At 56.5% G+C, this 23,400-nt stretch overlaps 1 protein-coding gene across 13 annotated transcripts; it reads left to right on the top strand.

Annotated features, from left to right (window-relative positions):
* The first annotated feature begins 27 nt into the window (after positions 1–27).
* Positions 28–23,218, top strand: FBF1 (Fas binding factor 1). Of its 13 annotated transcripts, none has more exons than XR_004619550.1 (31): positions 28–505; positions 1,031–1,116; positions 1,671–1,698; positions 2,504–2,545; positions 4,378–4,471; positions 5,436–5,496; positions 6,061–6,111; positions 7,551–7,692; positions 8,150–8,227; positions 8,791–8,910; positions 9,213–9,351; positions 9,487–9,620; positions 10,218–10,317; positions 11,402–11,878; positions 12,959–13,057; positions 13,408–13,496; positions 13,656–13,714; positions 14,472–14,627; positions 14,752–14,852; positions 14,980–15,186; positions 15,907–16,014; positions 16,100–16,239; positions 16,329–16,447; positions 17,306–17,428; positions 17,514–17,699; positions 18,128–18,304; positions 18,383–18,520; positions 18,610–18,727; positions 19,440–19,549; positions 20,185–22,027; positions 23,037–23,218. XR_004619550.1 is itself a non-coding variant. In XM_034640425.1 (31 exons), exons 3-31 carry the CDS (start codon positions 1,114–1,116, stop codon positions 19,912–19,914), a joined length of 3,501 nt encoding a protein of 1,166 aa, XP_034496316.1. In that variant the 5' UTR covers positions 28–344; positions 443–505; positions 1,031–1,113; the 3' UTR covers positions 19,915–20,158. The 13 variants fall into 13 exon arrangements, 7 of the variants coding, with proteins under 7 accessions (XP_034496316.1, XP_034496317.1, XP_034496321.1 ...); XR_004619555.1 differs by having other exon boundaries at positions 21,818–21,993; positions 23,037–23,215; XR_004619553.1 differs by lacking the exon at positions 23,037–23,218 and having other exon boundaries at positions 20,185–20,388; positions 21,145–22,168.
* The last annotated feature ends 182 nt before the right edge of the window (positions 23,219–23,400 follow it).

Below are 23,400 nucleotides of genomic sequence, written 5' to 3'. Positions count from 1 at the left end.
CTGCGCCTCCGCGGGGAATGGCGCGTAACCTGGGAGATTTCAGGGGCTGGGAGGAGAGTAGGCCGCGCTCGGGGTTGAGCTGGGATGGGCGCGCGGAGCGGGTGACGCAGGGAGGGGCGCGGAGTCTCCAGACCTAGGGGGTGACCGGAAGGGCCCTTGCTAAGGATTTTTAAATGCCTGGCACGGAGGTGGCGGAGCAGATACGATGACGCGGTGGTACTCTGTGGCACTTCTAGCCTTTGCAAACTTCTCAGAGATTCTCCCGGTCTGGGAGGCTAAGACGAAATCCCTAGGAGATGGCAGAAGCTCTCGGATGTGAAATGAGACAAAACGTGTTTGGACTTGTAGGTCGTGCAAATTGCCATTACAAAGAAAGAGAAACACAAACATTCAGAGTGGCCCCTGTGAATAATCCCAGATGAATTTTGCATTCTGTTAACAGGACCTGCAACACCGACAAATAGAGATGACCCCCTCTGACTCCTTTCTTCCAAGGCATGGGAAGGTCGGTCTTGGTAATGCTCAGGAGGGGTAAGGAGAGAGTGACAATCTGAGTCAAACACTCCGCTGTTAATGGATTAAATCAGATTTACAGTTAGCGTGAGGGGAAAAATTATCACCGTTGGTGAAAATAGTTTCAAAGAGTAAAACCAGTGCTCACATCGACTCCTTGTGCTGAATGCACAAATGTAGTCATGGGTGTTGCCTGGGAATGCTATTGGCCGTAGTGCCAGGCACCCACCTCCTTTCTGAGATGGGTACCTACCATCGCCTGCATCCTCTTTCGGGAGAAGAGATGAGGACCACTGCACTTCGTGTGAGTCATCTCCAGGCCCGGGAAAGCTCCTTAAGTCACCCAGAGCACTTTGCTTCTCATCTAAGTAGCTCTCCCTATAAGGAATTTTTAATTTATGGAACTAGATTTTAACCTCTTGAATGGGTAAAGTGAGAGAAACCTTGATGGGCCTTGGACCCAAGTACTGTTAAAGCTACATCATTTTTAAGCAATCACATGAATTTTCTTCATTAGGGAGGATGAGCCTGATGTGGGCAGAATTCAAATGAGATGGACAGCGCTGTGAACCAGCTACAGGCAGCTCCCAGAGCCTTGAGATGGTAGGCAGAATGCAGACTCTTACCCCCGCTTCCACCCCCCCAGATCTTGACTGCCTGGAGAACTTTAGGGTTTGGGTGACAAGGACCAGCATATGGTCCCCAGAGACCAGGTAGAATTGATACCAAACTTATTAAGAGATGAGCAAGCCTTCTGAGCCTCTGGATGACCAGCTGGAAGCATTTTTAAGTGTCCCTTGTTGGTGTTGAGAAGTCAGGGACACAGAAGAGGGGAAAACCTTCCCAGTCGTGTTACATCCTGCCTGGGAGGGTTTGCATGTGGCATCGGAAATCAGGGAAAAGGAGAGACTTCTGCCCACCAAATGGCACCCACGGTGGTGTCCATTGCTGGTTAGTGGGCAGCTGCTTCCGTGCTCTGAATGAGTCTATTCTCAGAAACCCTGGGAAAGTATAAAGAGCTTCTGTCTCTAAATGCCATTGGTGCTCCTTTTCCTCTGGTGACTTGGCAAAAGGCAAAACAATTTATTCTGTATTCTTGGTTTCAGCCACGTTCACTGTTTTGATTTTGTTAATGTGATTTGTTTTTCCAATGGTAGGCACCAAAAACCAAGAAGGGATTGAAAGGTAAGTGGAAAAATGGAACATCACCCTTAAGGCAAAAATAATTCCCCACCTTTCATCCAAAAATAACATAGACGTGTCTGTATCTAAATGTTCTTGACATGAGTCTTGTTGGTTTCCCCATAATTGCACAGGAAAGCATTGGTCTTTATAGGGGACTCCCTTTGCTGCCTATTGGCCCTCAGAGTAATCCAGAAATAAATGGACAGGGGTGGGGCTTGGGGAAAAAGTCCTTCCTGTCGAGCTCTGTATTGAAAAGTATACAGTTGGCATTAAGGGCGGTAAAGGCACTTCAGCTGGGTACAAGAACTAATTCAGTACCTGTACGTTGGGTTTCCCCCCACATACCCCCTCGGAAAGTGGCCAAGGGGGTGTGCCCCCAGACCAGTGCTGGAGGAGTGGGAGATCTCAGATGGAAGCGTGCAAAGCTGTTGGTGGGAAAGAGGCTTATGTGTGCCTAGAAATCTTGGACGCTTTTCCCAAAGAGGCACACGGGGCTTTATTCAGAGTCTGTTGGCCAGTGTGTCCTGTAGAATGCAGGCTCTCCTGAAAATGCTCGCCATCATCCTTTGAGGGAGTTCTTTTCGATTTCTACCCTGGGGTCCTTCAACAAGGCATTGTGATCTGTTGCCAGAGAGTTAGGAAACATCTCGTGGCCGTTGAAGAGAGAGCTGGGTCCCCGGTCCCAGCATCTGAGCCCTCTGGTGGTGAAGAGTCTGGAATTGGGACAAGGTCTCAAGACGTGAGGCTTGTTTAAGGACATCGTTTTCTCCTGAAGTCTTGACCATTCCTTTTCTATTTGTTCTAGGCTCCATTGATGATGTCCTTGGTGACCTCTTAGGGGATGACAGTAAGTGCCCCTTCTGCAGAACCCCCTGTTTTTAGCTTGTTCTTTTTTTTTTTTAAGATTTATTTATTTGAGAGCGAGAGAGTGGGGGGAGGGTAGCAGAGGGAGAGGAAGAGAGAGAATCCCAAGCAGATGCCACACTGAGTGCCGAGCCTGAGGCAGGGCTCGATCTCATGACCCCAAGATCATGACCTGAACGGAAATCAAGAGTCGAACGCTTCACCAACTGAGCCACCCAGGCACCCCTCTTTTTTTTTTTTTTTATTGAAATCTTATTCACAGAAAATTCACTCTTTTCAAGTGTACAATTCACTGGCTTTTAGTGTGTTCCCAAAGTTACATAATTATCACCACAATCTAATTCCAGAACACTTGCATAAAGAAACTCCACGTCCATTAGCAGTCACTCCTACTCTCCCTTCCCCCCAACCCTACACAGCCACTTACTCACTTTCCTTCCCTGTGGGTTTGCCTGTTCCAGACCTGTTGTATAAAATGGAATCACATCATGCTTGCCTTTTGCATCTGGCTTTGTTCGCCCACACTGAGCCGTTCCCGTTTGCAGTCCTACCTATGGCTGGACAGTGTTCCAGTGTGTGGAAGGACCGTGTTTTGCTGCTCCAACCCATTGAGGGTGGTGGACACCACATTGGGGCGGGGCTAGGATGAATGATGCGTTTAGGAACATCCAGGTACACGTTTTTGTGTGGCCATATGTTTTCAGTTCTTTGGGGGTGTATCCTAAGGAAGGGAATTGTTTACATGGTAACTGTTTAACTCGTCGAGGCACCGCCAGACTGTTTCCCACAGCATTTTGCATTCCCGCCAGCAGCATGTGAGGGTTCTAATTTCTCCACATCCCTGAGAACACTTGCTAACTTTCTGTCTTTTTGGTTATGCCCATCTTAGTCCTATACAGTTGCATCTCATTGTGGGGTTTTTTTTCATCTTTTTAAATTTAAATTCAGTGAATTAACAGAGTATTTTTCGTGTAGAGCTAGAGTTGAGTGACCCATCAGTCTTATGGAACACCCAGCGCTCATTCCATCATGCGCTCCCCTTAATGCCCATTACCCTCTTACCCCTTCCCCCCACCCCCCTCCCTTCTCATAGTGTTTGTTTTTTTGTTTTAAGATTTTATTTATTTATTTGACAGAGAGGCAGTGAGAGAGGGAACACAAGCAGGGGGAGTGGGAGAGAGAGAAGCAGGCTTCCCGCCGAGTAGGGAGCCCGATGCGGGGCTCGATCCCAGAACGCTGGGATCATGACCTGAGCCGAAGGCAGACGCTTAACGACTGCACCACCCAGGCGCCCCTCTCGTGGTGGTTTTAACGTGCACTTCCCTAATGACTAATGACATTGAGCATCTTTTTCATGGGTTTATTGGCCATTTGTGTATCTTCTTTGGAGAAAGGTCTCTTCAGATCCTTTTTTTAAATTGGGCTGTCTTTTTACGATTGAGTTGTAAGAGTTTCTTATATATTCCGGATATCGTGTGTGCCCACCTCTGCCGTCTTGAAAAGCAGGGCTTCAGGGGCCATGGAGAGCTCACTGCGGGCAGCCAGGCTGAGGCTCTCCCGACCTGGCCCAGAAGAACCCACGGAGCCCAAGCCTTGGGTTCCAGCCGAGAGCTCTGGGGGCGGAAGTGCATCGTTCTTCCTGCACTTTATGGGGTGTGGTGGGGTTGGGCTCTTCATTTGGCCTCAGTTGGCATTTAGGGTGAACTTCCTGGGAGAAGGTTTTTCTGGGAGCACTTGGGGGGGAACTTCCAGTCCTTTTCATCTGACTCCAGTTCGCCTGCCAAATGGCATCATTTCTGTTCTCTTTTTTTCCAGTGACACTACCTGAAGAGCCTGTTAAACTAGCTTCGTGTGCCGGAGACGCCACAGCTGTTGCCCAGGCGCTCCCTTCCTCCAGGGCTAGAACGAAGTGAGAGCGGGACTGGCCTGGGTGACTGTCACCCCTTCAGTCCAGATGCTGTTGCCTCCTCACCCTCCTGCTTTTCTCCCACTTGTTGTGCACCCCGCTGCTGCTGTCCCTTACTTCTCCCTTCCCTCCGTTAAAGGACCCTGAGGAGTGGAAGGCTAACTGACCAGGGTCGGGAGTCCTGGCTGCCAGTCCCGCCCATGACACTTACTGTGTGATCGTGGGTGATTCCTGAACCTCTCTGCCCTAAGTGTTCTCAGCCCCAGAATAAGAGAATTGGCCTGGATCAGTGGCTTTCAAGTTGTTCTTCCAAAGTGCTCCTGACAATGGAGAGATAGGAGGGAGTTTTGTGAGCGCTCCACCCTTCATCTTCATCTTAGCCGACGCAGTTCTGTTTCTCTCCCTCTCTCTCTCTTTTTTTTTTTTTTTGAAGATTTTATTTATTTGTCAGAGAGAGAGAGAGCACACACGGGAGCAGCAGGCAGAGGGAGAAGCAGGCTCCCTGCCAAGCAAGGAGCCCAATGTGGGACTCGATCCCAGGACCCTGGGATCATGATCTGAGCCGATGTTTAACTGACTGAGCCACCCAGGAGCCCCTCTGTTTTTCTCTCTTAGCTTTTGTTTTTAACTGTTGTTTTTCCATCTTGTGGGTTTTTTTTTTTTTTTTTTTGAAGTACGGTTGATACCCAGTGTGAAAATAGTCTCAAGCGTACCACATAGCGATCGGACAGGTCTATACGCTGTGCTCGTCACAGGTGTTTAACAGATTGGTTTTAAAGGGGCTCTACCGCTTTAGAAAAATGGAAAATCTCTGCATTCGGTGGCCTATGAAATTTCTTTAAGCAACTCTGTCGCATTCTCCTGGAGCAGCCCCCAGTTTCAGCGGGGCTCTCTGAGCCGCCTTCCTTTCTCGGAATCAGTCAGTGCCCCAGCGATGCTAGTGGGTGCTGATTGCGCCTCTTTGCAGGTCCCTCCTGGAAGACCGTGCCTTCAACACCACAGCGGGCCTCCGGGGACCTGATGCCGAGGTGAGCCTGGCCCACGTACTCCCCACCCTGTCTACTTATCCCCAGAAGCAATGAACTGGGGGTGGCGGCTGGGAGGTTGCTCACACAAGGGTTTAGAAGTTTCTGCAAACACGGTGTGTTCTCAAAATAATACCCAAGGGCTGCCAGGCGGACCCACATGTGAACCTAACATGCTTTTCCTTCCTACCAGTGAGATGAGCTAGAAAGTAGAGCTCCCAGCAAGTGTTGGATCTCGGATGTTGCCCCTTATAACTGTGTTTCCCATAATCTCCCCGGATATCCAGTTACACAGTTGGGAAGTGGCATAGTGATGCCCTGTGATGGAGGGATTCTTTACAGTGAAGAGGGGCAGAAAGTGGCACCTCTTTCTGGGTCTCCACACCTGGGCAGGTTTGACTTCTGAGGACACTTCCATCCCAGGGGGAAGGCAGGACCTCCTGCTGGTGCCCCATTGGCCGAGCTCTGCCCCTGCTGAGCCGTCTGCCCTCACAGCAGCAAGACAACAGGAGCCAGAGCTTTAGGTGGCCTCGGCCAACATGTGTCCTTGCTCTTCCGTGGACTTAGGTGTCAGATGTCTCCGATGCAGACCCGCAAACTTTGCTGCAGGCGATGAAGGTACCGAACCAGCTTGCACCGTTCTGGGAGTGGGGCCTGGGGCGGGGGCGGGGAGGCAGGCGGTAGGAATGTTCTGTGCCAAGCCTTCCTTCTCCCTCACATTTTTCCCTTTACAATTTGTGTTCCCGAGCCCTTCCTAGTCAAAATGGAGCTCATCCGTGAGCTGCTGCCCTTTGAGTGTCTCTGGATAGAAATCCATTTTCCTGCTGTCTAGAAATTCGTCCTCCAGGAGACACAGTCCTGTACCAAGCCCCTCGTGCAGTGGGGCTGTCTCCCACCCAGAGACACCACCCCATTGGGGGAGAGAAGGAGAGACTCTCCTTTAAGGCTCCTTCTTAAGTGTTCTCTGTGTTTCTCTCCACATTCCCTGCCAAGGCCCCTTCAGTCTAGCTGTGCTCTCATTGGATCAAGCCCCAAGCTAAGCTTGGGAATGGAATTTTAAGACATAAATTCTGTACAATTTTTAAGATAATCCCCCAGGGCTCAGGTGGTCTAGCCAGGGTCTGAAACCTTAGGTCACCTTGGCTTTCCCACCCATCTGTCCAGCAACTCTGTCCTGCCTGACGTCCTGCCTCTCGTCCCTCTTGCTAACCTAGGGTCCCAGGCCAAGGCCGAGCGCTTGCTTTCAGCGTTGGGGGGAAGGGAGAGCTAAAGAATTGGAGTCTGTCCCTTTCTTGGCTCCATATTCAGCCCCTTTAACCTCATCTTGAAATCACTCTTGCCCAGGGCCCGCCCACTGGCAGCCCTGGCCACGGCCCTCCAGTCCTCTGACTCAGCTGGTGGTGGTGACTTCAAGTCTCACTCCAGAACCATGAGCTGTGTCCCTACCCCCCAGCTCGCTTTGCTTCCCCGTGATCCAGTTTTCCTTCCTAACTCCTCTTTTTCCTGCATAGTTTCCCCTTTTCCCTGTGTTCCTCACACCTCTGCCCCTGGGGTGCCAAGCGTCTTCTTAGAGAAAGTCTTCCTCCCGTTATGGGGGTCAGCATGTGGCGAGTCTGTGAGGGGGGCAGTGGTGGCGGAGGCCCTGACTGCCTTCCTCTGCTGGCTGGGTGCCTGGCCCCTTCTCACAGCGTGGCGGCAGTCCCTCTGGGAGTCTTCAGTCCCGGGGTCCTGCTGTTTGGTTCCCACCATAAAGAGAGCTCCATCCACTGCTTACTAGGCCTGTGCGAGAAGCTGGGGCCAACAGGTGCTAGTAGGCGGTGTGGAGGTGCCCCCCGAGACCAGGCTTACCTGAGACTGAGCCGGTGGAGACCTTGTGCTTCGGCCTGGCCTCTCACCGGTTCTATAACTCAGTCGGAGTCAGTTCCCCAAACCAGGTCCCCATTTGTCCCCCACGGAATGTGGAGGCCATATCACCACCAGGCTGCTCGGAGCACAGGGCCGCACAGTACCCCGGCTGAGCACCGGTGAGGATTCCTCCCTCCCTCCCGCTTTTCCAGGATCTGGACGACATGGATGCCGATCTCTTCGGTCTGAAGAGGTCTAATCTGGCCTCTGGCAAAAGAGCTGCCAGGGGTCCTGGGAAAGAAGAACTGCCTCGTCGTCCCAAACCCGCCGGCACACCGACAGCCAGGGAGAAAGGCGAGCGTGGGGGTGCCTGGGATCTAGGGATGCCCTGGGCACAGGAGGGCACTACGAAGGTAGCTCTCATTCCTGTGGACTTTCTCTGTCGTTGGGGAGGGGACGGCTTCCTCCCTTCCCAGTGTGCTTCCAGGCCCTCTAGATTCAACATGGCCAACTCCATGGGAGTTAAGTTGGGGAGTTTGTTGGGAGCCTGTGTACCTCCCAAGCACATGACTCTGTTTGGAGTGACCTGTGACTGGGGGACAGGAAGTGGCTCCAGACCACATTTCCCCGACAGAAGCCTGTGTGAGAACCAGCGAAGTGTCAACCCAGCCCACCGCTGTCTCCACAGCCATGAGCCCTCAGCCCCCCACAGAGAAGGGCACACCGTCCCAGGGTCCCCGTCATGGTGTGGCAGGACCGTGGCTGGGAGAGGGCCAGGCCTATGACCTTGCCTTCTGTTTGCTTCTTACAGGGGACGCCATTCCCGCCAAGAAACCCCCTCCCTCTCCCAGCAGCTTTGGGCATCAGTACAGAAAGTTTTCCTTCGAAGGTACCACAGGCCCCCGCGGTCATGCTTCCGGGACACTTTGGTTTTGAGAGTGGAGGAGCCTGGGTGGTGCTCATGTGCTTGCCCGGCGGCAGGTTGCCATGTGTGTCGGAGAAGGAGCAGACAGCCGGGGCCACCGGTTCAGCTCCTCAGGAAATCAGGGAGGGACCGATGGTGTTGTATTGGGGGGAGATTTGGGTCACGTATTTGCCAGACTTTGAAGCCAGACAGCAACCTGAAGGTTTTACAAAGCGTAAGAACTCCCCTTCTTTTTCCAAATGCACACGAATGTTTTACTTCGCTTCTGATGCCTGGGGGCTGTTTCCAGAAGGCTGCGCAGACAGCAGAGCCTCGGGGTGCACAGGCAGGCCCCGGGCCGCTCCCTGGCTCCCTGGCCTCTGGCTCCTTGCCAAGGCTGGTGTGTGTCCTCTGGGTGCTGAGTGGCCTGTTCATGTATTAGAGCAGCTAGAAATCTCCCCTGGAGTGATCGCCCCCCAACACAGTGCAAGGCTTGTTTTCCTGAAGAAAGGGTGCAGACTGATCTGTGCTTTCTTTCTGGCCATGAGACTTGGAAGACCCATTGGCAGGACTTCTGTCCGACGATGAGGAAGGAATCACCAAGAAGCCCCCTGGGACAGAGAGTAAAATGGCTTCCGAAAAGAGCGCAGCCCCCGTCAGAGATCAAGGTAAGGAGGGTGGGCTTGTTGCTCGTCCTGGGCAAGTACAGTTGGCTCAACCAGAGACTCTGCCGGGCCGGGACCACAGGTCTCAGATCCTGGACCAAGAGATTATCAGTGTCTCCGAACAGGAAGGTGGGACGCATGAGCCTGCAGTGGGGCAGGGGCATCGGTCCTGTGTGCAGACCAGACACATGGGATGCCTGCAGCCACACCCAGAGGTCCGGGTCTCAGAGAAGCACCCCCCTTCAGACACCAGCGTTGAAGGCATGGTGGGCCGTGGGCACTGTGCCCTGTGTTCTGTCCTCTAGGTCCATCTATTCCGCTAACTCCTGGGGACACCCCGGTCCGAAAGAAAGAAGAAGTGCTATTTGATGAGGAGGACGACATCGTGGCCACCTTGGGGTTTGCAGACAGCCCCACGGCAGAAAGGAGGCAGACGGGTGACCAGTAAGGGTCCTTAGGAACAGAGGAACCCTGCCCGTAGAGCTGCCTCAGGCCCAGGGAAAAGCCGGAGGGCCGGCACGGTGCAGGCCCCCAGGCACACCCGCGTTGACGTGTACCTGCATGTGTCCCGTCCTGCAGGGAAGGGCACCGTCCTGCTCGCTCCAGGCTGGATGAGCTGCTGGGTCGGGGCACTGCCACCAAACTCCTGGCCCGCCCGGGCACTGGGGAGCACAGGGAATTCAAGCTGGACAAGAAGTACCAGAGGCCCCAGGGTGAGCAACCTTGCAGGACAGGGGAGGCGAGGTGGGGGGCTCCCAGACCACACTTGTACCACAACCCATAACGAGAAATAAGCTTACATTGCAACACACGTTGTCATAACTGAGACAAAAGCATCATGGAATGATAATTACCACGTTCAGTATTCTGTTAAATTTATTTATACACTATCTGAGTTATAAATTTGTTGGTTGTGACTCATGAAATTGGTTTCTTGACCTGCGGATAGGTAGCAGCTCACAGTGTGAGAAAGATTGCTCTAGACCAATGTTTCTCGAAGTGTCAGCCCACGGGCCATCTGTTGAGAATCATTCTCATGGCACAGGCAGCCCAGCGGGCCTCATCTGAAGGGTGTCTGGGGCAGGACGCCGCCGGTGCCTTGTTCACGGCTCCCAGGTGATGCCCGCCGTGCGGGATGCTGAGACCTTGAGCTCATACCCAGCGCCGCACCCCTGCCTCCCGTACACCAGCTTCACCTCTGCTCACTTGCTGACATGACAAGCTACCAGTTCAGTTTTTTTAAACAGAGGTCCGCAGCCACAGAAGTGTCTGATTGCCTTGCTCGAGATCACAGGCTTCTTCATTTACAGACAAGGAAGATCCCTGGGGTGATGAAGACTTCACCTTTGGGGCCTATCAGCCCACTGTGGGCTCCTGCGAGGGCCGCCAGTCCCGCCGCCAGTCGGTCAGGTAAGCGGGGCCTGCGGGGAGCGTGGCCTTGGGGACAGGTGCCCACCAGGAAGGAGGAGGTGGCCCAGCCTCCCCCTCCCGCCAACAGTCTTATTGAGGACCACAGCGTACGAGGCCCGGGGTGGCACCCTGCAGGTGCCAAAGGAGGAGGGGTGTTGCCCAGTCCTGCCCATCCAGGCCCATTTGTTTCCAGCCTCCTTGGAAGGAAAAGGAGGAGGTGGCTCCAACACCGCCTGGAACCCTTAAAGCCATAAACAGCTGAGGTCAGCCGATCTCCCTGAGGAATGTTCAGTCCCAGGGTAGTGAGACCGTGGACAGTGGCTTCTCACGCCCCGCTCCCAGGACCGGCCCCGGGGTCCACCATGACACCTGGCCACGGTCTCATCCCTGTGTGTGGCAAAACATTACGTTAGTGGGGAGACTTTTCTGAATTTGGAGTTTTTCTCCCAGGATACATTTTCCACTTTATATCTGGAAATAATTTCAAACTGACAGAAAAGTTGTAAGAATGGCACAAAGCACTCCCTTCCGTGCTTCGGCCAGAATCAGTAGTGGTTGATACTGTGCTGTGTTGGCTTTACCAGCCTTTTTCTCTCTAAATAACCCTACACACACGTTGACATTTCTCCCAGTCCCAGTATGTTCTTAGACCTTGGAACCTGCTGCCAGGGGCCAGTAACCCTTCTAGACAGTGGCCAGATAAACAAACAGGTGACATTGTCGATGGAAAACCTAAAACCACTTGATCTAACTCATTTTTCTCTGGACGTGCTTCCCCGTGGTTGTCATTTGGTGCTGTTTGCTACGGACAGAATTGTCCCCTGTTCACGTGATGGAATTCAAGACGTCTGTGTTCAAGGGTGTTCTACTAACAGCTCTCAGCTGGTCGCTGCTCTGCCGCCCGAGCTGGTGTGGGCACTGTGCTCGCTGGGTGTCGGGCTGGCTGCGCAGAGCCCCGGGCACCTCTCACTCCTTAATGTGGGCCTCAGAGTCACCCCCGAGCCGCGGAAGGAAAGGCTGGTCAGGGGGCTCTTAGGATGGACTGCTTGCCCTGCCTTAGACCCCCGTCCTCTCTGTCTTGAAGTAGGTTCTTAGCAGAAGATGGCGCAGACACCAAGGGGGAACCAGGCTCCAAACAGAGCACCCCAGCGACCTCCAGCCCCACCCACCCCAGGAAGGGAGGAGCTGACTGGTTGGGCCTCAAGGATGACGACCTGCTCCCTCCCTCTCCCACCAGAGAGGCTCAGAGGGGAGGCTCAGCGCTCTCCACTCCTTCCGTGCTCCCTCCCAGGAGCCAGCCCTCGGCCCCAGGCTGGCACTCGGCCCCAGGCGGACTGCCGTCCTCCTCTTTGGGGCCAAAGCCACCAGCTGAGGGGGCAGGTTTCCCTGCCAGAGCCAGCCAGGCTTCCCAACTGGGAGCGTCTGAGGAGAAAGAGGAAGAGGATTGGCTGAGCCAGGCCTTGTCTCGGAAGAAGTCCCAGGGTCTGGCCAGAGAGGAGCACACTGAGGCCTGTAAGGGCCAGAATCTGGTGGGGGCAGTAGGCAGTGCCCCTTCCAGCAGGTACAGGCTTGGGCTGCTATCTAGGGGTGGGAGGGCTGGGCAGGGGCGTGGGGGGGCCAACCTTACCCATCTTGGTGTCTCAGTCAGGAGTGCCGGCCTCTTGGCTGTGCCTCTGCCTCTCTGGACACTACAGAGAGAGCGTCTGGCTCCCCATCCTTGCCTGTGTGCAGACCAGAGGGGGTCAGGAGGCTGTCGACACTCACGCCCTAACTGTCGTGTGGACAAGGGCTGACTTGATCAGGCGGGGACAGAAGGTACCCTGATGTGACAAAGGCACAGCCATCCTGGTGCCTCTGAGCAAGGGCCCTGCCCACAGTGCCCTTGGGGTCCCGAAAGACCCAGTGTCTAAATTATTGGTGCCTCTGCTGGCCTGAGCTAAGGGACATGACATGTGCTCGTGCTTCAGGGGAGTGTCAGAGAAGACAGTGGCTAAGGGGCAACTCCTGGGGAATGTCACCGAGTGGCAATCCTGTGGGACAAGACAGCGAGTGACCTCTGAGGGCAAGAGGGCAAGACTGGGATCTTCTAGAGGAAGTGGCAAGATGGCGTGTGGCCAGAGTGAGGAAGAGGTGAAGCAGGCAATTGTGTGACAGTCCAGGGACATAACCCAGCCCCAGGGTTGGTGTGAACGGGGCAGGTGGCTTTGACCTCCATCTGAAACGAAGGGAAAAGCTTCCCTTTGTCCCTGAGAGCTAACCAAGGTGGGTGGGAACCACAGCAGGAGGAGAGGAGCCCAGTGGGAGCTGGGTGGCTGGAGAGTGAGCAGAGCCCCAAAGCTGTGTGGGCCAGAACAAGGCCTTAAACCTGGTGTTTCTAACATGTGCATTGTTTTCCTTGGACCATCAAGAGATGGTCAGCGCCTGTCCACTGTGCCCTAGAGGGCCCTGGGGCCAAGAAGGGGTACTGGAAGGCCAGGGGCTCAGACTTGGGAGGAGAATTCCCAAGATGGGATGATGGAACAAGAGGGGCGCTGAGGGGACGAGTGGCCAACAGCTTCATGCTCAGGCCTTGTCCCCACCCAGCCACGTCCAGCCTAAACGGAACCTTCTGCCACATTTGCTGTAACGTTTACTTCCTTAGCCAACCTGTTCCCAGCACTCAAGGGTTCGAGCAAGCAGCTGCTGGAGGGCCCTCAGGAACAGCGGCAAAGAAGCCACCAATAAGGCCTGCCACCTCGGGGTAGGTCCGCAGGGGGCTGGGGGGTGTGAGAGGCTGGGTTGGTCCTGCATGGGCCTCCTACCTTAGAGATGATGGGCAGCCATGCTGGGCTCTGACTTGGTTGGTTTGGCATACGGTATCTGCTACCTTGTATCGGGCCCGCTGACTAAGGGGACCTGAAGCCGGGCCCCGTCTCCTTTACCTAACCAAGACCTCACTCTTAGTAAACCGCCAGCCACCGGGCCTTTCCAGTCCACTCTTTGAACCTGTTTGCCTTCACTGCCCGTGCCAGCCCTCTTCTTGTCTCCCTGTGTTCTACACAGTAGGCTGTTCACCTTGACCACTGACCCCCCAAATCTCTATGTCCTTAGGTCCCCTGTGACTTGGAACCAGGCTGCCTTGACCCTCCCTGGAGGTGACTCAAAGAGGGGAACAGCCCTCGGAGACCTCTCCAGCATTGGTTTGTTTTCTGCTTTGTTTCTGGGTGGGGAAGAGGCACTTTGAGCTTCCTTTAGGGTCCGGGAAGACACGTAGAGCTGGACTCACACACGCACACACGCACATGAGACCTCCGGGCCTCTGTGGGTCTCCTGCTCATTTCTCTGCTGTTGATTTTCAGAGCCCGCAGCTTGTTTCCCGAGCTCCCAGGAACCCTCAGGGCCTTCTGTGCCAGTCCAGGTAGGCAGGGCGGACCCGCAGGAACAGGCCTCGGGCCATAGCGCAGCTCCCGTGCCCAGAGGCAGCGGCTGTGGTTTGAACCGACAGCCTGCGGGGAATCGTGTGTCAGGAGATCTGACGGCACTCCCCCAGTGCTTCCCTCAACCTCTAGCCTCGCCACTCTCTGGCAGCGCTGGCCGCTACTTTGCCAACTCCAGGAGAGAGGTCGATGTGGCATCCGTGCGGGGGCAGCCAGGAATACTCCAGTCAGAAAGCAGGGCTGTGGGTGTCCCGTTGTTCCATCTAGAAGGCCGCCTCCATGGCTGCCATCCTCCCGCCACTGCTTCACCTGCTTTCCAGGTGTGGGAAGTGGTCACCTCTGAGCCCGGCCGTGAGGGACCCCAGAGACCTATCCCCAGGAGCCCAGAAGCACCTTCGGAGGTGGTGGGTGGTGGGCAACCTTCAGGAAGTAGAGAGGCGCTCAACATCTGGCCTTAGGGCCTGGCAGAAGGAAGCCTCTGTCATCGCTGAGACGCTGCTGGGGCTCAGCTGCTTGTCTAGGAATCTGGAACACCTGCGGGGAGGACGTTGTGCTGAGGGAGGAGGGGAGGGACAATGACCGCACAACTCCAAGGCCTCGGCCTCCCGGTGTCATGTCTCTGTCCCCATAGGCAGCCACAGATGAGGCGCAGGGCCTGGGATGGCCAGAGGTAGCTGAGCTCAGCTGAGTCCCTGTCCCCTCCCCCGCCCCCGAACCATCTCCCACCCTCCCCTACAGTCCCTGCTCCCGGAGTCCCTGGCGCGGAGCCTGTCGCCGGGCCCAGAATACCGGCGGCAGCTCGTGGCCGCACAGGTGCAGCTGCAGAGCGGCCCTGCTGAGCTCCAGGCTGACCTTCTGCAGAGTCAGGCCCGGCTGGCAGAGCTGGAGGCCCAGGTGAAGGACAGAGGCGCCCCGGGCTGGGGGGGCAAGGCTGTGACGGGAAGGTCTCCCCTCCAGGGCTGGAAGGCTTCCCCAGGTGGTGCAGGGAGCCCACCTCCCCCTCTCCTGCCATCTCCAGGTGCGGAAGCTGGAGCTGGAGCGGGCCCAGCACCAGCTGTTGCTCGAGAGCTTGCAGCAGCGGCACCAGGCCGACCTGGAGCTCATCGAGAGTGCTCACAGGTACCCACTGCTGCTCCTACTCCGGCCTCCCAAGCCTCAGGGCCGGCCGCAGCCGATGTGCTCAGAGAGGCCCTTTGAGTGTCCGCCCTCACCCTCTGAGCCCCACAGCTGTGTGTTTTGTTGGCAGAAGCCGTGTAAAGGTGCTAGAAACATCGTACCAGCAAAGGGAAGAGCGGCTGCGGAGGGAGCACGAGGAGCTGTCGGGCCGGTATCTGTCGCACTGCCAAGAAGCCGAGCAGGCCCGCGCCGAGCTCGCAGCCCAGTACCAGCGGCGCTTGGCGGCCGCCATGCAAGAGAAGGACCAGGAGATGGAGCGGCTCCGGGAGCTGCAGAGGTGAGCACAAGGCCCAGGGCGGGCAGGCAGGGGGAGCTGGCTTCGAGGATGGCCAGAGGAAGTCCATTCCCCGGAGACCCCAAGCTGTGGCTCAGCAGCTGAGGCTTGACCCCTTCCCTTCCACGTGAGGACCAAGGCCAGGCACACTGACCCATCACCCCCTTTGAGTGGAGGGCCCACCACTTTTCCAGCAGCGGGGCAGGGGTCCCTGCAGGGCCCGAGGGGTCGTGGTAGCAGCAGGCAACCCGAGGACCTAGCTCAGCACAGGCCAAGCCCCTCGGCTGCTGGTGCTCTCGAGTCTGGTGACTAGATGGACCCCAGAAGAGGTTTGCAGTCTTGTGCCTGGTGTGTCCATCCGGTTGCCTTTCTAGATGAGAACAAAACTAAGAAAAGGTACATAAGGGAGCTGGTCGATGTGGGCAGAGCAGGGTTTTCAACACTTCTTGGATTGGCCAGACAAGGAAAGGCTACCCACACGCCTATCTTTTCTCCTGTATGAAGTGTCCTTTGCTAAGTAACAGAAGGAGTCTCCCATTAGAGGGGATGTGGCATTGAGGCCCCAAGACATGTAAGGATAAGGAGCCAAGGAGGCAGAGGCCGTGCCTGGAGGAGCAGAGGAGGACATGTACGAGGAGGAAAGATGCCAGGAGCACTGACTGCCGAGCCCTCTGGTGCAGCTCGGCACGCGTGCTCACCACCCGGCCCCCCACTCCGCCTCAGGGCCTCCATCCTGGAGATGCGCCAGGACCATGAGGAACAGCTGCAGCGGCTGAAGGTGCTGAAGGACCGAGAGATCGACGCGGTCACCAGCGCCACCTCCCACACGCGGTGGGTGCGCCATCCGGGCCCTGCTCGCTCATGGGGCAGGGCTGGGGCCCGGGGCCGGGCTGACCCAGTCCGCCCCCCGCCCCAGGTCCCTGAACGGCATCATCGAGCAGATGGAGAAGTTTTCCAGCAGCCTGCACGAGCTGTCCTCCCGCGTGGAGGCCTCGCACCTCACCACCGCCCAGGAGCGGGAGCTGGGGCTCCGGCAGCGTGACCAGCAGCTCCAAGGTACCACCGGGTGGACCACGGGTCCCCCCCCCCGCACCCAGATCCCACTGGGATGGCGGGCAGGCGCTGAGCGCCCTGTGGCCCCCCAGCACTGCAGGAGAGGCTGGGCCAGCAGCGGCGGGACATGGAGGAGGAGAGGAGCCACCTCCAGGAGGTTATTGGGAAGATGGAGGCGCGCCTGAACGAGCAGAGCCGGCTGCTGGAGCAGGTGGGCTGCCCTCCCGCCGGCAGGGCCTGTGTCCCCAGCACCCCAGGGATGCTGCCAGTACTTCCCTTCCTGCCCTTCCTGCCTACCTCCCCCAGGTCCGTCACATTCATCCGTCCACTGAAGCCTGTGCCCCCTGAGCTCTAAGAGGCGCATTTTGAACCCCTGCGTATCTTTTGTATAGAAGAGCAAGCTTGATTCTCTAAAAAAATACCTTTTCTTTTCTTTGTGCTAGGTTTTAACATGATACTTTATACTAAAAAAGTTAAAATATAGTTAGGAATACAGAAGAAAATCAAAATTACCCACTAGCCAGAGATAGCCCCTGAGGGTCTCCTAAAGCCGCTAGACTCCCCAACATCAGATATAGGTGTGTTTGTGTTGTGACCCGTATGTATTCAGTTCTTCATCTGTACCGTTCTTAAGCCCCTGTCTCGGGCCAGGCACGGTCAAGTTCCTAAGCTCCTGCTCGTATGGCCCTGGTCCCCTGGCGTACACCGTGTCCCACCGACCGTGGCAAATTGCCTGCATTGTGGACGGAGACAGGCAGGCAGAGTGCAGCAGCTGGCATTTCGGGGAGCAGGGCTGTGGCTGTTCTTCAGCCCTGTGGAGCGGCCCCCGTGCCTCTGGGTCATTCCGGAGCCTCTAGGCCTTGGTGCAGTTCGTCCCAGCAGCTAGGCCCCGGCAGCCCTGCTCGGCACCTCTCCTTCCGTACCTCTCTGGAGGTGTTTGTGATGTAGTGTGGAAGAGGTGGGTGGGGGTTGCACAGCTCCCTGGGCGCAGTCAGGCCTGACGGGGGGGCGGAGGAGACGGGCAGAGTGTCCAGGGAACACGTGTCCTCAGCCCTCACCTGCCCCCCAGGAGCGATGGCGGGTGACTGCCGAGCAGTCCAAGGCGGAGTCCATGCAGCGCGCTCTGGAAGAGCAGAGGAAGATCATGGTCCAGCAGATCTCCATGGAGCGGGAGGAGCTGGAGAAGGCCAAGGTGAGTGCAGCTACGCCATGTACAGCTGTGACCCCTGCTCTAAGTGTAAGGATGCTCACCCCATGGCCTGGCCTCCTTGTCCCAGAGCGCCTTGCTGGAGGAGCAGAAGTCCGTCATGCACAAGTGTGGGGAGGAGCGGCGGCGCCTCGCGGCCGAGTGGGCCGAGTTCTATGCACAGCAGAAGCTGAGTAAGGAGCGGGCCGAGCGCGAGGCAGAGAGGGCGCTGCAGATGGACAGCCAGCGGGAGGGCACCCTCGTCAGCCTGGCCAAGGTAGGGCCCAGGGCCTCCAGGGCAGCCCAGAGCTCAGCAACCCTGCCGTTTCCTTCCCCGGCCCTCACTCCTCCAGCGGGGTACATCCACTAGCAGGGAGCCTAGAGACAGCAAGAACGTGCACATGAAAATAACAATCGTAATAATCTCTTCCTCTGATTGACCTGGGTGCTTATACACATTCTCTGCTTCAGTCGTCATCACGTCCCCCTGACTTAACTATTGTAGAAATGAGGAGGCTGGGGTTCAGAAGAGTTGAGCCCCAGGGTGAGGGGCAGCCCGGAGGCTTGGCCCCAGGCCTCTGACAGATCCTCGGACCCCTTGCCCTCCTGCCTCCCCCAGAGTCAGGGTGGGTCGGAGCCATGGAAACAAGGAGGGGGTAGTTTGCTCCAGAGGGGGGAATGCAGCCAAGGCCTTGCCGTCTCCAGGAGCAAGCCGAGCTAAAGATCAGGGCCAGTGAGCTCCGAGCCAAGGAGGAGCAGCTGGCGGCCGAGAGGGAGGCCCTGGAGCGGGAGCGACAGGAGCTGCGGCTGGAGAAGGAGAGGGTCAGCGCCGCTGCCCTGCGCACCAGGCTCCGCGCCCAGGAGGTGGAGAGCATGAGCCAGGTGACCGGCAGCTCGGCTCCGGGGGGCGTGGCCGGGCACCCACGCAGCCCGCCCCGCTGACCCCCAGCCTCCCCGCAGGTGGCCTCTGAGAAGTTCGAGGAGGGGCAGCGGGCGCTGCGCGAGGCCCGGCGGGTGCAGCAGGAGCAGCAGGCTCGGCTGCAGCTGGTACAGCGGCAGCAGGAGCAGCTCCGGGAGCAGGAGCAGCGCATGCAGCAGGCAAGGCTCCACCCCGCTCCGGTCGCGCCCACAGCCCTCCCAATCTCCCACCCTCACAGCCATGTCCTTCTCTCTGGGGCTGGGCACAGGAGCATCTGAGTCTGGCCCAGCAGAGGCTGCGGCTGGGCCAAGTCCCACAGGACCTGCCCTCCAGCCCCGTGGCCCGGCTCCCCATGACCCAGGGGCCAGCAGCCGCCTGCCTGAGTGGTGAGTAGCTTCCAAAGGACACAACCTGGGCTGGGCGGGAGCGCGGGGGGTGGGGGGGGGGCAGCGCCGGCAGCGCTTCCCTCCACTGGAGTTAGGGGCGGGTTAAAGTCCTTGCTAGTCCCTTGTTATGCAAGCAATGTGTGCCGTAGGGAAAACTAAGAGATAAGAGGAAAGCTGCTTTGTAAAAAGTTACCCTCAACCTCGCTCTGGAGAGAAAAGCACCTTTAACATTTTGGTGCATAGGCATTCTACACTGTGCGTGTGTTTAAAAAAAAAAAATTGAGATCATCTCAATTGTTTTCTACCTTGTTTTCTTTCATTCGGAAACATACATATGGAACGTGTTTTCCTATCAGTAATTAAACATTTAACCATAATTCTTAATCAGCATCGTTGTCCATTATGTTCCATGTTTTTATTGATTCCCTACTGAGTGGTTTTTTGTCACTAAGAAACATCCCAGTGGATGTGTTTGTATATACATCTCTGCACCTTTGCCTGCTTATTTCCTATGAATAAATTCCTAGAATTGAACTTGCCAGGTTAGATCCCATGAGCATTTTCAAAGGCTTTTGAGAGTCAGTGGCAGTGCCCAGAAGGTTGGCCCGGTTGCTGCCACCCACAGTGGGGAAAGGCCCCCAGGGATCGAGCTGTGGCTGTTCTGCTGTCCCCCCTATGCCACAGCCCCTGACCTCCTCCTCGACCTTTTCAGCCATTGTGGCCCCTGCCCCCAGCACGGCCCAGTGCAGCCAGCCGCCCACCGGCCTGGGCGCTTCGCACCTGCACGCCAGGCTGGTGCTGCTGAAGCACACGGCTGAGCAGGTGAGTGTCCCGAGCGGAAGGCAGCCCCAGCCTGAGCCACCCACTCCCGCCGGGCCCAGGGCTCCTCTGTTCACACTGGTGGGAGGCAGGGAGGAACATACCCTGGCCCCAAGGAGGGCCAAGCACCCCCTACCCCCGAAAAATAGTGCAGAGTGCCCACTGAGCATCTCTGAGACCCGTCCTCCAGGCCTGGTTCTGTGGGACGCAGCTTGCATCCGTCATCTTAGCTGAACCTCACGGTAACCCTGTGATCGGGACGATAGGAGTTCTCAATTATGGAGCATTTCCTGCGTGCCAGGCTCCGTGCTGAAAGCTGTATGTGCAGTGCGAGGCTCTCCCCACCCCCCAGCCCTACAGGCAGGTAATGTTATTATTATCCTCGGTTTATAGACAGGCTTACTGAGGTGAAGTCATGTGCTGACAAGGGGCCTCTCCATGACTGAGACCTGCTTGGTCTCACTTCTGTGCCCCCACCGCCCCTGCCGCATCCCAGAGCCAGGGAGTTAAGTGGAGAGAGGGCCGCCAAGTGAGGACTGGCTCCACCTTGCTCTCAGTCCTGCGAGCCAGCGTCCCTGTTCATAGTGGTTATAGGAGGGAGCCAGGGCGGGGACTGCTCACCCAGCTCTGCCTTTCAGGACCGTGACTTCTTGGAGAATGAACAGTTCTTCCTGGAAACCCTGAAGAAAGCCTCCTACAATATGACATCCCATTCAACCTGAAGGGCGCCAGAGGCCTCCAGCCCTGGAAGTCTCTCCCACCGCCCCCCTGGCTGCCGGCTCCGGCTCCAGCTCCGAGGATGGAGTGCCCAGGGCCTGATTATAGCTCCTCCTCGGGACAGGGTGCGAGCACATTCTCTTTGCATGCTCCAGCCTCTAGGGCTTGGGGAACAGTGGCCTCTGGGGAGATGTGATGCCGAGGGTGTCTCAGCCCCACGACCCTGCCAGCCACAGCCTCGGTTCTTCTCCCTCAGACTTCCAGCTCAGATCCAAGGGCTCACTGGGCTCTGTGGACCCCTCCCCTCCTCAGCAGGCAGATGGTTGGGGGATAGTGTCACCTGGGCCTCTTCTGAGGCAGGGGAGTCTTCTTGAGAGATGCCCTCCCTGTCTGAGAGGCCAACAGAGACAGCGCAGGCTCTCCTCCCTAACTGGGCCATAGAGTCAGAGCATGTGTTTTGAAGCGCCTTCTGTCCTCCCGACCGCGGAGGTGGGCGGTGTTGTGGGAGCACAGAGGGGGCAGGGAAGGTGCTGTGCCCAGCCAGGTTTTGCCTCGAAGTCTTGATGTGCTGTCAGATTGGCTGGCACAAAGTCCCCGCCTCGTTCCCAGCTGCCTGAGTCACTGATGGAACGCTGGCCTGTCCCTTCTTATAATTAGGGCTTCCCAGAGGCAGGACTGGGCGTGACAGTGGGATGTGGTGAGGGACCCGGAGAGAGGTCTCTCTGTCCTATTCACCTGCTACCAAACCACCACAGGTGGCAGCAAAGACAAGGGAGCGGGGCCCCTGCCACAGCTGGGAGGGTAGAGAGCGCCGGGGACCCCCATAAGGCCTTACCCAGGCTGCCAGCCCTGGGAGGGCGCCTTTGCCCTTCTCCCTGCAGGGGCGCCAGGATGGGGGCAGCGGCTTAGCAGTGGTCCCAGCAGATCCGAGGAGGGATAGACACCACTAACATAACCACGGTCACTCCTGAAGCGGCTTCCCTCAGCCAGTGACTGGCTACCTTCCACTGGCGGACAAAGTGTGAAGGGGCATCAGAACAGCCTTCAGAAGGATCTTCATTTACCAGCAATTTCCAGCCTTCATCTTGGACCCATTAAATTGCTCTATTCTTTGTTACTGGATTGTTAGAATTTGCCATGACTCCTGAGAGTTTATACTAGTTCTTAGAAGTGTTCCCTCTGTAGCACTGTTCCTTGCCATAAAGCTGGCTGGCACTGGCACCTTCCTGAATCTCTACATTCACTGGCTGCCTCACGACCAGGAGAAGAGTGTGCCGATCAGCCCTACCTCACACAGGGGCTCAGGGAGATTAAATCATCTGCCCAAGGTGACAGCAAATAGCAGAGCCTTCTCCTTGGGCACATTCCAAAACCCCGGGGTCTCAGCCACTTCATTCCACTGACTCCTTCTAGAAGAGCATGCTGCACGCAGTGCTGTTGTGAAGCATGAGCTCTCCAGACTGCTTCTCGGGTTCGTGCCTGCACTGAGGAGGGAAGCGTCAGTGTCCCATTAGAAACCTCATGAAGCTTGGAATTCGGTCCTTCTCTCCACAGACACCTAAACGAGTTGCCACCTGTGTGAAGAGCTGCAGGGCTGTAAGCACGGGCACAGCCTGGGAGCAGCTGGCATTGACTTAGTCCCCTGACAGTCAGGATCACCCAGCAGGGAGACCCACAGGGGCGAGCTGGCCTTCAAGACAAAGAGAAATGAGTGCAGAATGAGCAAGCAGGTCTGTATGGCCTCGTTTATCTTCAGGGCAGTGGGTACGTACTCACTGTTTTAAATTGTGAGACTACATTTGCATCTTTTTTTTTTTTTTTAAGATTTTATTTATTTAGGGGCGCCTGGGTGGCTCAGTCATTAAGCATCTGCCTTCGGCTCAGGGCGTGATCTAGGCATTCCTCTGCTGGGAGCCTGCTTCTTCCTCTCCCACTCCCCCTGCTTGTGTTCCCTCTCTCGCTGGCTGTCTCTCTCTGTCAAATAAATAAAATCTTTAAAAAAAAAAAAGGTTTTATTTATTAGAGAGAGAGAGCACGAACTGGGGGGAGGGGCAGAGGGAGAGGGAGAAGCAGACATCCTGCTGAGCAGTGAGCCGGATAATGGGCTCCATTCAAGGACCCTGAGATCATGACCTAAGCTGAAGGCAAATGCCCAACCGAGAGCCACCCAGGTGCCCTATATTTGCGCTTTAGAAACTGCATGGTAGCTGCGGAGTGAACACACTGGAGGGGACGGGGTCGGAGACTGCTTGCAGTGGTGCAGGGGAGACTGAGGACAGCACTACCTGGTGTGGCAGTGAGGGGTCATGAAAAAGTGACCCCACTGGACCTGATGCCTGACTTGGAGGGTCAGGAAGGAAGATGTGTGAAGGATCCCCAGGTTTCTGGCTTGGGCAACTGGGTGCTGTCACTTGAAACAGCCAAGTAGAGATGCTCCACCGCCCTTGGGTTGTAATGATACTTTGCTCAGTGCCTATAACTGCTCCGTATCACTGCCCCTGGCATTAAGGTGTGGAGGCAGCTTGCTTCTCCCCTTCCATCAACTTTTACCCCAGGTCACAGACAGCAGAGGGCCACACAGCTGTGTACCTGCTGGTCCTTTTCCCTTCAAAATTATAAACAACTTCTCAAGGTCCTAACTCAGATGCGTAGTTTGCTGTAGAGAAGTGTTGGTGTTAAGTGACAATGAGAAAGACGCTGGCGGGGGGGGGGGGGGCNGGGGGGCACATTACTTCCACTTCAGAACTCATCCGTGTTTGTTATTTGCCTCCAGTTGATACATGTGGGAATCCGTGCTACGCCTTTCAAACACTTAAATTCCAAGTGAGCCCATTCTTGGAGCGTTCTAGGACCGTGAGAGAACAAGTGTTTCTCAAAAGTAAGGACTGTCGGAGAAAACCAAGCCAGCGGGGGTCATCGGCTAGCATGCCGCTTGCCGCTATGCCGCGAGATCCTCGGTGTCCTCTGTAGAGGGGCAGGCCGCGGTGTATGCCGCCTCCTGGTGGCCGGCGGCGGCCAGGGGCCCGACCGCCCGCAGCTTTGCCGCGGGCCACCAGGCACTTCCGGAAACCGCCGCCACCGCCCGAGGGGAGGAAGCCGCTCGTGCCTCCCGGGAAGGAGGGATCTGGAGCCCGGGT

The sequence above is a fragment of the Ailuropoda melanoleuca genome, chromosome 13, assembly GCF_002007445.2.
Source record: "Ailuropoda melanoleuca isolate Jingjing chromosome 13, ASM200744v2, whole genome shotgun sequence".
NCBI classification, from domain to species: domain Eukaryota; kingdom Metazoa; phylum Chordata; class Mammalia; order Carnivora; family Ursidae; genus Ailuropoda; species Ailuropoda melanoleuca.
Note: the sequence above shows the minus strand (reverse complement) of the source record. Positions and strands in the feature narration are given on the sequence as shown.